General features: G+C 39.6%; 1 protein-coding gene across 4 annotated transcripts in view; it reads left to right on the top strand.

Moving 5' to 3' along the window:
* The first annotated feature begins 9,973 nt into the window (after positions 1–9,973).
* The window catches only part of ptprz1b (protein tyrosine phosphatase receptor type Z1b), a 61,423-nt gene continuing 55,003 nt past the window's right edge, over positions 9,974–16,393 (top strand). For 2 of the 4 annotated variants that reach the window (XM_003455723.5, XM_019347058.2), the window contains exon 1: positions 9,974–10,314. In XM_003455723.5, the coding sequence (XP_003455771.2) occupies positions 10,251–10,314 (64 nt within the window). In that variant the 5' untranslated portion in view covers positions 9,974–10,250. The remainder of the gene's footprint in view (positions 10,315–16,393) is intronic. The other 2 variants (XM_013264394.3, XM_019347059.2) reach the window with 2 other exon arrangements.

A 16,393-nucleotide genomic window follows, 5' to 3' on the forward strand; every position in this document is an offset into this window, starting at 1 on the left:
CAGGTTTTGTCAGGGTGATATATATATACACACACACACACACACACACACACACACACACATATATATATGTATATATATATATATATATAGTACAGGATGGTATTTTCTAAAGGAAGCAACAGATGAGGGAGTGATTGATAGCAAAATTTCCACTGACAGCATTTATTTTTCTATTCTAGCCACTGTAAAACTTTCACATTGTTCTTTTTTTATTTTTACTTTATTTTTTTTTACACTGTCCAAATGGTAATATGTGCCAAATGCAGTGAGATGTTACAGTGATGTCTGGACAGAAGAAATCATTGGACTAGAAAATCGTGAAAGAGAAGTGGACTCTTTGAAACAGGCCACTTGGGTTTTAGAGCAAACCACAGCACAGAGACGGCTGATGAATGATAAGCGCTGTATTTGACACTCTTGGATCACTATATTTTCTTTTTGAGTCGTCTCCAACAGTGGGTTGGCATTTCTAGTTTAGGTTTTAAGGTGGTTGTATTCTTATTGCCAGTATTGTTATGGACAAATCAGTCCTCAAAGAAGAAGGTACCTCCAGTCTTGTTTTATGAAGCTGCCATCCCAGATAAAACCCACACAGACACACAGAGAATATGCAAAACCTGTTGATCAGTTTGGGAATTTTCCATGTCAAACTATAGATGATTTCTCTCAATTTCTTTATTCTTTTTTTTTTTTTCCATTTTCTTATGCATTTGTAAAGATATGAGGGGAAAAAGACTCTGTCTCATAATGGCAAAAAGAAGCCCTACAAAAAATTATGTTTCCTGGATCCAGGTCCCAACTGACTTCAAAACTTAAACATTTTAAGTGTTAAAGCCAATTCCCCACTTCTGGAAAAGTTTTCATCCACATCCATAAGTCTGAGTAATCCTGATAACAAACAGACAGAGCGCAGACATAACAAAACCTCCTTGGCAAAGGTAAGAATGCTGCTAGTTGCAACTTGGTTTGGAATAGTTTAATGTCAGTAAAATTGTGTGTAACACAGGAAACCCCAGCTGTGACTGTGGGATATTTTGCTAAAACTTAGATTTGAGTCTGTTTGTATGGGAGGTCATGAATTTATCCATACCTCCATATTATCCGTGGAAGCCTCAGCAAACGCTAGGTGAATGTAATGATTTTGTGTGCATGTGTGTCTATAGCATAGTAGGAAATGTATGTTGTTGATTAACTCTCCTTTTTCTTTCCTCCTTCAGCCACTGTGATGGAGAATACCCCCACTGGTTGCCATGGCACCCAGCAGAAATCCATCCCAGTTGGTGTGCAGACTGAAGGGAATGAAAAACACAAGCACCCCCGATGCAAGGGTGAGAGGCTCACCCTATTCTGGGGAGAGTAAGTGTTTGTGCGTGTCTTGAGTGCTTCTCTTCAGAGACAGAACTTCATTCACTATTTATGCCACAAAACATTTACTGACCTCATGTCTGGTTTGTTACTTCCTCTGGTAATGAAGGGTTTTCATTTGAGCTTACTTCATTACACAGATTTCAGCAGCTATAGAGCAGCTCTCTGGAAGTACGTGGAAAGCCAATAAATAAACGAGGGGCTGTGATATTCAAAAAAGTCTTAAAGTGGCTAAAATGGTTTGCAATTACACTACACTACTAAAATTGTCCCATTACAGTGTGATGAGTTAATTGATTGGATTTTTGTTGACACACAAGATGTATATTTCATGCTATCATAGAAACACCAAAAACTCACATTGACTCACATTGAACCAGTGCTGTAAGATAAAGTCCTAATATCTAAAAAGAGAGCCTGTTTCATGTGGGAGGAATCCTATGCATTTGCCATGAGCTTTATCCCACCAGGCTCTAACCAACCACCAAATCTTATGGTAAACATGCTTGTCGGCTTATGTAGCTCCTGTGCAAAAGTAACTCAGCTTAAAAAATGCATTAGGCTCCAAGGCAAACTGCAAAGTTTTGAAGATGTGTTGTAAATCTCTGAGTGATGAATAATGAGTGTCTCCCTCACGTCTGTAATATGTGACTTGCAGTTTTGCATCCTCATTTCAGTTAACTGTGGACTTACAATGACTCATTTCATCTGGGACAGACTCTTGTTAAGAACTAAAGGATTTAAGAATCAAAAGCTGGATTCAGAGATTACAGTTAAATAGTTCAATAGATTTTATTTGAGAATCAGAGGCTGTTGAGTGCAGCACAGTGGCTCGGGCAGCTGAGATTGCTGGAAACAAACCATACATGAGGCTCAACCCCTTATCAAGCAGGATCCATATAGACCTAAAGGACTTATTTTGTCATTTTGGCTATAGAATTAAAGAAATCAATCTCATCTTTCAGGAAATTTCTGACTTTTAGCAAAAATGGTAACAGAGTGGCAGTTATTTTAAGAGTGCTTACAAAATGGGCCTGCTGGTGAACCTATGATGAATAAAGGGTTAAATTAGTCTGACTTGTAATTTGAAAGATTGTAGTGGATGAGACAGAGGTTTAATTAAAGAATCAAAAAAACTAGGTTTAAGTTTAAAATATTGTTAACAATACCAACAGGGAGCCTGGTTCTGCCGGAGGTTTCTTCCTGTTAAAAGGGAGTTTTTCCTTCCCACTGTCACCAAAGTGCTTGCTCATAGGGGGTCATATGACTGTTGGGTTTTTCTCTGTATGTATTATTGTAGGGTCTACCACGCAATATAAAGTGGCTTGAGGCAACTGTTGTTGTTATTTGGCACTGTATATATCAAATTGAATTGAAATTGAATACCATAAGATTTCTGCTGCTTGGTTATATTGAACAATGTGGTGGAGAATAAAGAACCATGTTTACTGTATACACGCTGCAAGAGCTTAATTACTGAACGAGTCTTCGAGCTCTAAACTTCACACGAGTTGAAGTTTAGACTTCACATGGTGAGAAACAGGGAGTGCAAAGCCACGGCCATGGAAAGCACTGTTGGATTATGATCTGAAACTAATACACAACACAGAGCAACAAATGTGGAGGCCAAACAGAAAAACGCAAACATTCAGGAACAAATCTTCGTTTTAAAAGTAGAAAGGGAGGCAGAGCATTTAGCTTTCCGGCTCCTCTTCTCTGGAACCAGCTTTCAGTTTGGATTTGGGAGACTGGCACCCTGTCTGCTTTTTAATTAGGTTTTCTTTTTTGATAAACCAGAATCAAAGCAGAGCCACGGCAGATGGCTGCCCTTCCCTGAGCCTTGGGTCTGCTGGAGGTTTCTTCCTGTTAAAAGGGAGTTTTTCCTTCCCACTGCTGCCAGGTGCTTTCTCATAGGGGGTTGTCTGATTGTTGGGGCTTCTCAGTATTATTGTAGGATCTTTACATATAATATAAAGAGACAAATGTTGTTGTGATTTGGTGCTATATAATAAAACTGAATTGAACTGAAGTGAATTTCAGTCACAGGCAGCATTAGAGTTCAGACTGGCTTCTTGAGAAAACTTTGTTTCAATAATGAGTGTAGGCTGAAGAATAGAGGTCCACACATCTGATGACACCACACCTCTTGCCATGTTAAAAACTAAACCTCATTCACAGTGACTCTCTGCACCTAAACACCGCTGCTTTCTGCACAATCAGGAACTCCAAATGAAGTATACTGTACCTCTCGGCCCATTTATAATCTTCCCCCTATATACCCTCTCCCTCTCATTCTCATGGAAGGTCTGCCACATTAAGTGCTGCTTCAAACCAAATAACCTTAAATGGAAGTGTGTTATAAAGCCAAGGCTTAGTAACTGCATTCTGTGAAGGAGCAGAGCTGCTTTTAGATCCAACACGGAGGGCTGGGTCTGCAATAAACTAAATGAAGCGCCGTTCCTGAAACGTGTGTATGTTTTTGAAAAGTCCTTCATATTTTATTTATTTATTTGTTACAAATTGTGATAATAAGTAAAAAGAAGACAAAATGTTATGAACAACTGAATAAAGATTAAATGGAGCAGGCGCATTTCCAAAAAAACAAAAGATTGCCGTGATCTTGATCTGTGCATGTGAAGTTTTTGTTTCCAGAAGAATCTCTCCTACCCCGCAATTAAGAGATGTGACTACACATCAAAAATACATCAGGCTATTATGAAAGTTTAAAAATGTTTAAAAGGGAAATAAAGCAGAGCTCAGAGGTTTGGAAGGTTTGTGCTTTCATGAATATTCATTTCCTCCTCTTTTTTTGCTTCTAAGTGACCTGGCTGTTTTTGACATTTGTATCATTTTGTGTGTGTGTGTGTGTGTGTGTGTGTGTGTGTGTGTGTGTGTGTGTGTGTGTGTGCACTCCACATACAATGTGGGTCATCAGTGGGATTTGAAGCTTATTTCTGTGGGATCAACCATTTGGGTAATGTAGGCTCTCACCACTTTCATTGGACTCCGATAGCTCTCAAAGTTATTTTCTCATTCTGTTTGAAAGTCTTGCGTTCATGTTTTTTTTAAACAAACTGGTGAGGTGGTTGATCCACAGTGTCATTTCAAAGCTATTAAAAGCACTAAAGCATTTCCTCTTCCTCCTACTCCAATGTTGTCAGCAGCAGAAGCACCATCTGATCTGGCAACAGATTCTTTGTGGAGAGAACCAGAAATGTGAGCAGGGACCGTTAGATTGGAGCAGTGTGATGTATTATCCATTCACAGTTGTCAGGAATAATGCCACAAATAGAATTAAAAAAGCTGTACCAGTGGAAAAAGTACTTTTTCTATCTTTTAAATGTAAGCTTTATTTTGTATGAGCACCTGTTCCTTTGGGGTGACCATCAGTCTGCTGTCACCTGTCAGTCAGTCAGTGTCTCTTCAGCCTGTATGTCAAGAAGAGGTTTACAGTACTTGTGACAAGACAGTTAGGTTTAAAGTCAGTTCTAAGAGCAGTTTAAAAGGGATTATCAGATATAATGTGCATGTTGTCTGCAAGCTAAACTTTTAAAATTTTGATCCCTGCTTGTGATTTTTTAAATATTCCAATGAAATACATCTTGCAACAGAAGAAGCCTCTTGGATGAGAGTTGAAACACCTTCAAGAACATAAAAAAGTCCAGTCGCTTTCTTTCCAAGCTCTTTAGACTAGCAGGACTTGGATGACTGAGAAACCTATAGAGACATTTTACTAAAGCTGTTTTCTCTAAATGCAGTACTCTTTGTTCTTTCTGTTTTAAATAGTTCTATGTAGCATTATTATCACTTTAACCTTCAGATCAATCTATTGACCTTAAAGGAGAGTCTTTATACTGTACTTTCTATTTTTTTCACAATATTTTTCTATGACAGATTTTATGATTGGGCAGATGTGATTATGTCTCTAGGCCATTAATCTGTCCAAATATCCTTAATGAATCTTTCAGCTACCAGTCTGATTCTTCTTCTCCTGCTCTCACTGCGTGCCTCTATCTTTCTGTGACTCATAGAAACTGTCATGTAAACACTTCATCCAAGCAAGGTTAATGAGACTATGATGTTAACATGAATTTGTGTGATATAAATGATCTGCACGTCTAGATTTGTTCAGCTAGTTCATTTATCAACATGTGCTAGGGGCCATCATATCAGAATATTTATGAGTGTTGTGAGATGGCATCTATTCCCCAGAGAGAAATAAGAAATGAAGGAGCCGATAATGAGGTCTGAATTTCGTAAAAACATAATTGCAGATAAGTAAGTCCTTTTTCTCCCACTCACGTGATAAATAGAGTGTTCCAAGTGAGAGATGAGTCATTTGACTTCAAGATTGTTGGTGGAGACTTTAGTATTCCAGGATGGTAAATGTCAGATCGCAGTCACACACTTGCTCGCATTCAGTTTCACTCTCAGATGAAACCACTTACACTCAGGTACTGTCGATGACCGTGGAAAGTAAAGAAAAAGAAACCCTTTTCTCTCCTGACACTGACTGATAGGTCAGCTTGCCTTTTAATCGCAGAGAACACGAAAACTTTGATAACAAATTCTCAACACAATGTACTGTACAGTGTTTGAGAAACCACCTACTGTATAATGTGCAGACCAATGTTTTCAGCACTTACAGTAAGCATTACATCACTCACGCGAAGGCATCTCTTTCTTTCACGCACAAACACAAACGAACACATCGAGCAGTATTTGCCAAACCAGTGGTTTCCAGGATGCTGACCTCCCGTTGCCACCTCCAAGTCAATATCATTGTCAGTCTGGAAATGACATCCACTGTCATGGCAACACAAGTTTTTGCATTTCCACACTCATTTAAATAACATTTCTTGACACTACATGCACATGTGTAAATGTGAAAGAAGCCACATGAACGCTGCAAAGATTTTTTATTTCTGTGTGTTTTAAAACACATACCAGAGCGGTGTAGTGAGCTCAGTCAGCTGCCTGGAAAGCAGCTGGCAACAAGAGTACTGACTCTGCTCGTGTTTGGTGTATCAGTGCATGAACAAATTCTCCACCTGCTGCAGGTTCTGCTTTGAGTAGCTCTAAACTGTTTTTTGTCAGTTTGCCGGAGTAACAGTAAAGTTCCAGTGAAACTGGTTTATTTATGTTAAAAACGACTAGAGAAGTCATCCACAGTTAGAAGTATGTGAGGCAAAGATGAATGGAGGGCAGCTGCGGCGTGAATCTTTTCTTAAAGTGTCATTAAATCAGTGATTAGAGGCGCTGCTGATAACGTGGCGCAAATCTTCTCTGTGGGTAACCTAAATGAGCTCCTGTCAGGTTATTGACCTTCTTCCAGTCATGATGTGAATGCACAGTGAGAGTGAGGAAAGAGAGCAAACACATAATCCATAATCCATAGCTGCCTATGTGCACTGGAAACAGAATCAGCTTTACTCAGTAACAGGATGTGAGAAAGCTCTGGATATTTTTGCAGGAGGCCTTCATCAGGCTGCAACTGTCAGAGGACACCGTGTGTGGGTCTGACATGTTTGTTATCAGATGATTTGATTCTTTTACCCCTCTTTTCTGACACTCATGTTACAGGCTTTGACTATAATGTTTAATGTAATGTTTGTGTGGTTTGAATGAGACTCGGTGAGAGAAGATTCCCCCAGTAGCTTTACTTTTCTATTCCTCTGAGTAATTACACAAACTGAGGGTCCAATCAGCATGTTTTCCACAGTCCACACTCCCTTTCTTTCACAAACACGCATGCACATTTACTCTTATGTGCTGGCAGCACGGATGCAAGAGAGGATATTGTAACAAGCATCCGAAAAAATGTTGGTCCAACAAGTGAGATGAGGCTCCGGCCTGTGTTAAAGGGGGGATTAGCACTCTTAATTTATGCTAATGAATGCACACAGAGCAACAAGAGCTGTGTGTTATTGTGTGACTGATGCCTGTCTCACAGACACACACAAAAACTCCTGAATCCATCAGTCCAACCACAGCCAAAACTCTCTACCATCACCCTGTTTCCTCTGTGGGACTGCGCTGGCTCGGCTGCTTCCACATTCTTGTTTTTGTTATTTGTTTCTGCTTCAGCTCAGCAGACTGTCGTCATTTCTCTGCTTAGCTGCTCAAATTCACGTTGATTTTTGTTGTTGTTGTTGTTGTTTTTATAGGTCACCATCTGATGTCCGTCTGTGACATTAGAGCCATTTGAAGTAACCTCACCATGCTTTTGTTTTTGGTTGATATTTCTGTGACATCACAGCTGTCTAAATTGCCTGTGGGGACACTTAGCCTATGAAAAGCCATGCTCATTTCCTATCAGTGGGTTTCCTATCACAAACACACACCACCACCTTTCGACTATTTTTGTAATAATGAAGGCTGGAGGAAAGTCCCAGAAGCAGACACAAGAACAAAAAGGATTGAAATAAAAATGAGCCTTTTATGGCTGTGAGAAACATCCAGGAACAACAAAGTCTAATAAATGAAGAAACCATAAATCCAAAAAGTAAACACAATGGAGCAAAGGGATAAATCCAAAAGGAATGATGTTCAGCACATGAGGCAGCATGCACAGATAAACCAAACCGAGACAGGAAACCTCACAACATTCACTAACTTCAATCACCACAACAGTACACCCAAACAGAAATCTAGACTTAATAATAAATACAGTTCCAAAACACTGCAAAATCTGTGGGTCAGGAAAACTTTTGGCACTCATGGTATTGTTATATGTTGTGTAAATCATATAACAATGGAATCAGTATGCTGCGCTAAAGAAATTGCACACACATAATTATACAAAAAACATTAAAAAGTAAGTAAGATGCTGGAGACAAGAAGCGTTGTATTGGCTGTATGCGGCCCAAATACCTATACTGTGTACCAGTGGCTAAAGCCCAGATGTAGCCCACATCTCCGGGTTTCAATGGATCACTTTCATTGGATCACAAAAACTGTGCAAAAGCCATCCCTAATTTCTATATATTTTCCTTCCAAGGATCCAGACTGTCTTGGAATTTTTTAAAGCAGCCTTGAGTGGCAGTTCTCCAGATTTCTGAAGACCTTTCAAAGATTTTCTTTGGACATTGGCTGCTTTTTCACTCACTGCAGTCTTGTATCTGACCATTTTTAGTAGAATTTCTTTCTTGTCTGTTAAACTACCCAACACTGACCTATGAATCAGTGATGCACTGAAAGGGCCGTAGCTGAAGGGATGAACAACTTTTGTGTCTGCGCAAAATAGACACTTAGTAAATAACCAATTTTCCGTTTCTTTCACTAAATCTATGGAAAATAACAAAGATAACAGAGTTTGACAGGGATAAAGTATTATTTTTGCATGAATAAGGTGATTCCTAAAGAGATATTAGCCAAAAACATGGTTTAACCTGGCATGGTATGCAGTGTGTCATTACAAAATTTCGAGAAAACTGGACATGAGGAGGACATGAACCGTACCTGAAAAGTCTGAAGCCCCAAGAAAGAATCCAGCAAAGACCTGACACAGTACCTGAGAGATGCATCTGGCCCTTCAGTTCCATCTACTATTAACTGAAGCTTTGTCAGAATTGGTCTTAGTGGAAAGGTTGCTGTCTATAAGTCATACTTAAGAGGAAACAAAGAGAAAAGACTGAGGTATGCCAAACTACACAAGAAAATCAATGGTACCAGGTCTTATGGACTGAGGAATCCAAATTTGAATTTTGGGCTTTTGTCCGTGTGTAAGGGAGAGGTCAGGAGAGAGGTACAAGAGTGAGTGTCTATAGCCATCTATAAAATATGATGTGAGTGCCGTAATGATTTGGTGCTGAATTTCAACCAGTGGTGTTGGAGAGTTTGTTAAAATTGATGGTAGATTTTGCTTCACCATGCAAAACCATCTGATTGATAGCAGCTTCCTTTTCCAGCATGACAATGATCCCAGACAGACTGCCAATACAGTAAAAATATACCTGGAAAGAAAAACACAGAACATGACACTATCAGTCATGGATTGGCCTCACCAGAGCCCAGACCTCAACATTATTGAAGCAGAATGGAATAAAATACAGGCAACATCCAAAGAAGAGTTTTGAATCTGCTTCAAGAAGCCTGGAGAACTATTCCTGAAGAAATTATGAGAAAGTTTGCATAAGAGAGTCCAGGCTGTGTCACCACATATTGACTTTTGAGCTTGTGAGAATTTGTACAAACTCTGTTTTTGCTATATATACAGTATATGACTGAATATTTCAATAAATCACTGTAGCTATTTCCATTTTTAGCCAAATATGAAGAAATGAGGCTCAAGAATTTTGCACAATATTGTGTAAGGGATAAAAAACCCAATAAAGTGAGCTATGCAGTGAGAAATGAGTGTGTCACTATACAGCACTGTAACATTAGAGAGCACAGGTATAGTCCTTGTCATATATCCTTGTCATTCCCACAGTGCCACATATTACCATGATCTCAGGAATACTGTGTTATGTGTTGTGCTGCCGCACTGGGATATAAGAGCCAGACCACAGTCGCATACTACACACACACACACACACACACACCATGTCCCTACTATCATGAGAAATATCGCAGGAGCGAAACAGTGATTTCCATTAATGGCAGTGGGCGGCGCGCGCGCACAGCTCGTCTCTCACTCTCAGTACATGCGCGTCCGTAATCGTCCAACCAGCCAGCGAGCCCGCACTCCTCAAATCAGACCCAGCCGAACCAACCCGAGCCGAACTACAACGATCCGAATCGACATCACCCCCAGCGCAGTCCAAGGCTGGAGAGCCTGAATGATGACCCCTTAGCGCATCTTTTACGCACTCGACCCGCTGTCCGTCCCTTAAAAGCTCACATTCCGCCTGTTTGCGCTTGATTCGCGTGCTGAGATCATGGACACAGCACTTCTAAGGACCCATATTATCTTCTCCCTGCTTCTCCTTTTCATCCAAATAGGTAAGAAACTGAGGAGGAAAATGATAATAATCCCGATTTAAGTGATTGTGGTGGCTGACATGTGATGCCGTGAATGTTTCTGAACGCCGTTTAAAGACTGAGCGGTGGGTCTGTGTAATTCCCCCGGATTATCGGCACACTTTCAGCCCGTGTTTCCAAATGTGCAATCGGTGGAAAAGACAGAAGGATTTCACGTTACCGCTGGATTCTCGGGGTTTCAGGCTAACCAACAGCGAATAATTTTAGTTTCAGAGGAAGCGTGTGCAATGCATGCAGCGGTTTCCCCGATCATGCTTTAGACGTGTTGAAGCGTTTTCAAAGACAAGTTGAAGAGTGAATGAAATGTGATGCTCGCTGTGAACGCGCTCGGTGTTTGATGTTTTATTTGGTGAACGCTCGCAGTCTTCTAAACGTATCTGAGAAAATAAATATTAATCAACATTTTTCAGTGATATAACGGGATTCCACTGCGCTTTCTCTGAGTCATAAACATGTAGATACAATCTACATTTTCATTTAAATTGGAAGACGCGGGAATCCATATGAAAGCTTAATGTTTATCTCATTGTGGTTTAAGTACGGTTCTATATACTGTTTGAAAGTACTTTTTGGTTTGGCTGCTGAATTCACGCCTCTAACATTTACTGTACTCACCTCAGTTATTATTTTTTGACCTTGTTGGCTCATTTTAACCTCACCTTAATAGCTTGTTGATGCCAAATCACAGATGCTCATTCGTGTATTTAAATTGGTACAGATTTGCGTAACAGGTGGGGATGTAACTGTGAATTCTGTGTATCCTGACTGCGAACACATTTCTAAAGACTAATAACTGGAATACATAAGCAGGTCCAGTAATAGTACAGCATCCGATCTGTTCAGATTTCATCAAAACCAGATTAGTGGCAGTTCCAAGATCTAGCCCCCTCATGGAGCAGAGCCAAGTTACATGAATTAAAGCGAATAGTGGAGCTTTAGATGGTAACTTTGGTTTACTGTGGAATATATTATAGTAGTAAATTGATGCTGTAATATAACCAATATGGCATATCCAAGTGTTATCATAAAACCTGAGGCAAACAGTAAAATTGAAGTGGCCCCGAGAGGGATTTTCCTGGCACAGAGTCAGGAAATTTTCAACAAGAGTTCAAAAGTGAAGAATGAAATGAAGACGTTTCTAAATTTGCTGAGGTGCTCTTTGAACTACTTAGAGGGACGCCTGCCAATCTCAACCAGCTTCTGTCTGACATTTTGATTTTGACCTCATAACAAACGGTGAATTGTTCAAGGTTGAGTCTTTGATGAGGTTATCCAACTGTTTTTTATTCAATCAGCTGTTCAAAAGACAGAATCCCATGACGTTCCAGTTATTAAGCCGAGATCAGTCGGTTTCAATCGTTTTCACGTCCCGAAACACAAACCTGTCTACTCCCATTTGATGAGATTTTCTCTGATGACATCCTTTCTTTTTTTCTATTTTTAATTTGATAAACTCTAACTTTGTACAGAAATAGATGCATCATGATAGATGGTACGAGGGAGTACTGCCATACCTTAAATCTTCCTTTACTTTTTGATGGTTGATTTCAATAATAGCAGTGCAATTGCTACTGCTCTCATTTCAAGAAAAAAAAGGAAGAAGAGGATCAGATTCTGCATAAATTCCACCGGCCTTTAACTCCTTCCACCACCTGCTGTCACCACAGGGTAAAGGCCATATCTTAATTAAATGGAGATCCTCGGAATAAAGAGATCTGTGCATCTGAGATTTGGTGCGATCGGCTGAGATCATTTTCTAGTAAACTTAAGAAAAGCCTTTGCACGGTCAAAGTTTGAGATGAAGTTGTTGGCATCCACTTGTTGTTGATTCTCTTTGCAGTCATCTGATGCAGTTTGGTCCATTGCCTTTTGAATGTTTATGTGAAAGCTTATGTTTTCAGATACATAGTGAGAGAAATATTGTCTCCCCTCTCTCGAGGAAGCACAGCGTCTCCCCCCACCATCTGTCTCCCAATATGCCCGGACACCACACAACATCACACACATTTTCTTGCTCAGCCTTTCTGTCACACTCCTCCATGCAAACACACACACACACACACGTACAAATAACAGTGAACACAGTCCTTTTTGCTGCGCCTTATGCTTTTTAACAGCACAGTCTCCAGACAGCGTACATCTGACTTCTCAGTGTGTATCACACCTGCTGCCTTTCATGCTCTATCTGCAGGTTAGCAGGAAGGAGAGGATGTGAGCTTGTGTTCCCATTTGGATACAACATTTTGGCTTTGTACATATGAAGAACCAAGTGTTTGGAAACACCCGTAACATGGAGTTTTAGTATCCTGTGATCCTGCTGGTTAGAGATTTAAACCTAATCTGATTCAGCTCAGCATGGTGGTTGTGTCTGCTCGTCTCTCCTCTGGTGCTCTTGCCACTTCACAGCAGACTCTGGGCTTCGCTCAGCTCACGCATTAAACTCAGCTTTCCAAACACAACACCTTGTAGCTGATGCTTTTTTCCCCAGCTTGGTTCTGCAGTTGGTTGTGCGGTGCCACCAATCATTTTGTATTGAGTTTAGCTCTGGTGTTGGACTTGGAAATAGTAGCAAAGGCACTGTGGCGGTAATAGATTTGGCAGTGGATGACAGTTAGTTAGATGGAGTGAGACAGCAACAGGCTGCATGCTATTGATCAGTGTGTGTGTGTTTGATCTGTGAGTGTAGTGTGTACTAATCTCATCAAAATTCCTCTGATCATCAGATGAATTTCATGGAGCCCCCTGTGCGGAAAATCTGAGCATCACACCACCATGCACTGTCATCTCTGAAGTGTTCAGTGAATTGTACGGTCTGCTTGTGAGATACCATCTGGCTGCCCAGTGCACTCTGGGAATTTGAACTAAAGTGGTTGCATCTGGTAACATAAGGATAGGATGCCTGATGGTGTAATAGTAATTGTCTACAAAATATTGGCACGTACATCCTGGCACCCTTAGTGAACTGAGCATGCTCCATGTGTAAACACATCAATTATATGAAAGAAGCAGTCAAATCAGTCAGATGGATGGTAATGCACAATAGGCATGTCTCTTCTGTAACAGTTAGATTTTAAATTTTCACTTAAAAATGGGACCTGTTGACTTTTTTCCTTTTTTTATATACATTATAGAATATTTACTCCTATGGTGGTTGATGCTCATATTAGATATGGTCAAAGACTCTAATAAAGAAGTTTATATAGAATATACATACATATACTGATACATAAAGTGAATACCACTGTCCCTGTGTCCGCTCAGTTTGAATGGAAGACACCAACTTGTCTCCAAACTGTTGCCAACCGCTCACTGAGCCATAGGGAAACTTGAAAAAGTGTGATCCAAACCATAAACGGAGAAAGTTTTCCTTCAACATAAAAGCTGTGCCTTATCAGTGCAACCAAGACGTTTCAGAAGGTGCAACTACCAATTGCTAACCAGCAGGACAATGCTCATTTTTCACTGGTGACCGGAGGTTGCCAAGTGGTTGTGATCATTCTCTTGGTCTATGTGACAAGTCTAAGAATTAAGAATGAATGAAAAATAGTCATATAAGCCAACTTTAAAACCAACCATATTGCCATTAAATCTGTTACTTTACCAATCTTTGTAGGCAAATGAAACACTACAACAATTAGCCTATAGAATATGGCATGATCTGTTGTTCCTTCATCATCATAACAATGTTGGCTTAGTATAAACAATGCAACTGACCAGTGACGTTGTCTAATCATTCGGTTAGTTGTATTAGCCAAGAAGTTAGCTAATGCTTTTAAAAACTATCACTAGCAAACCAAAGCAAACAACTGAAATTTGGCTATATATTTATTATTTTGTATTTATTATTTTGTGTCAGTATGCACTTAGTGTTTGGACGGTGACACAATTCTCTTTTTATATTTTGCCACTATACTCGACCACAGTGGATTTTACGTCAATCAAATCATTACAGACAGTGCACATTTTCAGCTTTAATTCGAGGGGTTTTACAAAAGTATTGGATTCATTGTTAAGGATTGCAGTCATTCTTGTACACGGACAGCCATTTGCAAAGGCTCAACAGTAATTGGACAAGCAAACATAATTTTAAATATAAAGATTATTTTTAATACCTGGGCCTAAATTCTATGCAGTGAGTGACTGCCTGAAGTCACATACACATAATATGCTTCCCTTGAGAAGCGCTGCTGTGCCTTTACTGCAGCTGCCTTCAGTTGCTGTTTGTTTGTGGGTCTCTCTGCCTTCAGTTTTGTCTTCAGTAACTGAAGCATGCTCCCCTGGGTCAAGATCAGGTGACTGCTGTGGTCATTCAAGAATATCCCATTTCTTTGGCATGAAAAGCTTCTGGGTTGCTTTTGCACTATGTTTTGGGTCAGTATCCATTTTCACTGTGAAGCATTGTCTGATTAGTTTTGGAGATCAGTTTTGACTAAATCTGAGCAGAGAGTACACCCTGTACACTTCACAGGTCATCCTTCTGCTTCTATCAGTACTCACATCGTATAAACATTAGAGACGTGACGAGCCATTCCTGCATGTGCCATAATACTGCTTCCACCCTGTTTGACAGATAATGTGGTAGGCTTTGGATCATGAGCTGTTCCTTTCCTTCCTTAATACCTTTCTCTTCCAAACATACTGGTTTAAATTACAAGTCTTAATTTTATCTCTCCAACGAACCAATGACAATGAGATACTTCCCTTCTGTTCTTGACAATGTGACATTGGAAATAATTCTGTGATCATCCACTTTGTCCTCTGTAGCATTAGGCCTTTTGGTGTTGCCCATACATGCCTTCTTTGTTTCTAGAATATATTAACCAACTTCTTTCTGCTATCTCTTTGGTAGGTTTATTTTGTTTTTTTCAGCCTAATGATGGCCTCCCTCACTCACATGGACATCTGTGAGTTGTTACAGTTACTGAATGCAGGTTCAGGGCTTCGAGTCAACTAATGCAACTACTACAGTGCTTTTGTCAAACCCTTGAATTAAAGCTGCACCTAAATCAAATCTTGAATGTTTGATTTAAAATTCACTGTGGTGGTGAACAAAGAAAAAATTACACACATGCAAAAAAAAAAGAAGAAGAAATTTCACTGTTCAACAACTTACAGACCTAAATTGATACAAAAAACTAATAAATGTATTTATGTTGATAATTTCATTTATTTGCACTTACTATATTACAAGCTCTGCCTGATTTTACTTTCAGGTTCACTGCTTGTGCAGTGATGTCAATAGTGGGCAAAACTGAACTGAATTGAACAGATCGATCTCTTAGATCGCTCTGTTGTCACTGATAACAGAGCCATTGTACAGTCTTCGACTGATAAAATAATGTTAATGTAATGTGGTGCTATATAAATAAAATTGAATTAATCTGAAAATTAAAAATGAGCTTAGATATCCAATGTAGCTATTTGAGGCAGTGTTAAAGGATACCTCATAGAAAAATCAGGTCACTGCCTAATTTAAAAATCCAGAACCCTCTGAGCATTGTGAGCCTTCATGCCTGGTCTCAGCATCAACATAACATAGAAATACTACATATTTCTATTTTGGAGTCCTACTGTTTTGTATATAGGATTGCATTTAAGATAAACTCTGTGCGTCAGTCTCCATCTACCTTTAACTCCATACTTAAGATGAGATTATGTGCGCACTAATTTACACTCATGCACGCACACATTCATACACACATGTGTGCAGGCTGATGGAGTCAAGCCTGGTGAACCAACGAAATAAAAATCTTCACTGAGGGAAATAAATCTTGTTAGAAAGATTTTCCAAAGCCTTCTTAACTGTCTGGCATTTGGGATAAAAAAAAAAAAAGTATATATATAATCTGATTTCTTTTTCTTCTTGACAACACACTGGGGAGAAGATGATATTGCATTAAAAAAAAAAGATTCATTCTGAAAGTTGAGGAATCCATTAACATTTCTGTGCTCTGCAGACTTTGTACAGCAAGTCATATTTAAAGCCAAACTTGAATGTTGAGTATACGTGCAGAGGTAGGAAGAACTGTCAGTAGCCACT

This window comes from Oreochromis niloticus, linkage group LG17 (assembly GCF_001858045.2).
Source record: "Oreochromis niloticus isolate F11D_XX linkage group LG17, O_niloticus_UMD_NMBU, whole genome shotgun sequence".
NCBI classification, from domain to species: Eukaryota; Metazoa; Chordata; class Actinopteri; order Cichliformes; family Cichlidae; genus Oreochromis; species Oreochromis niloticus.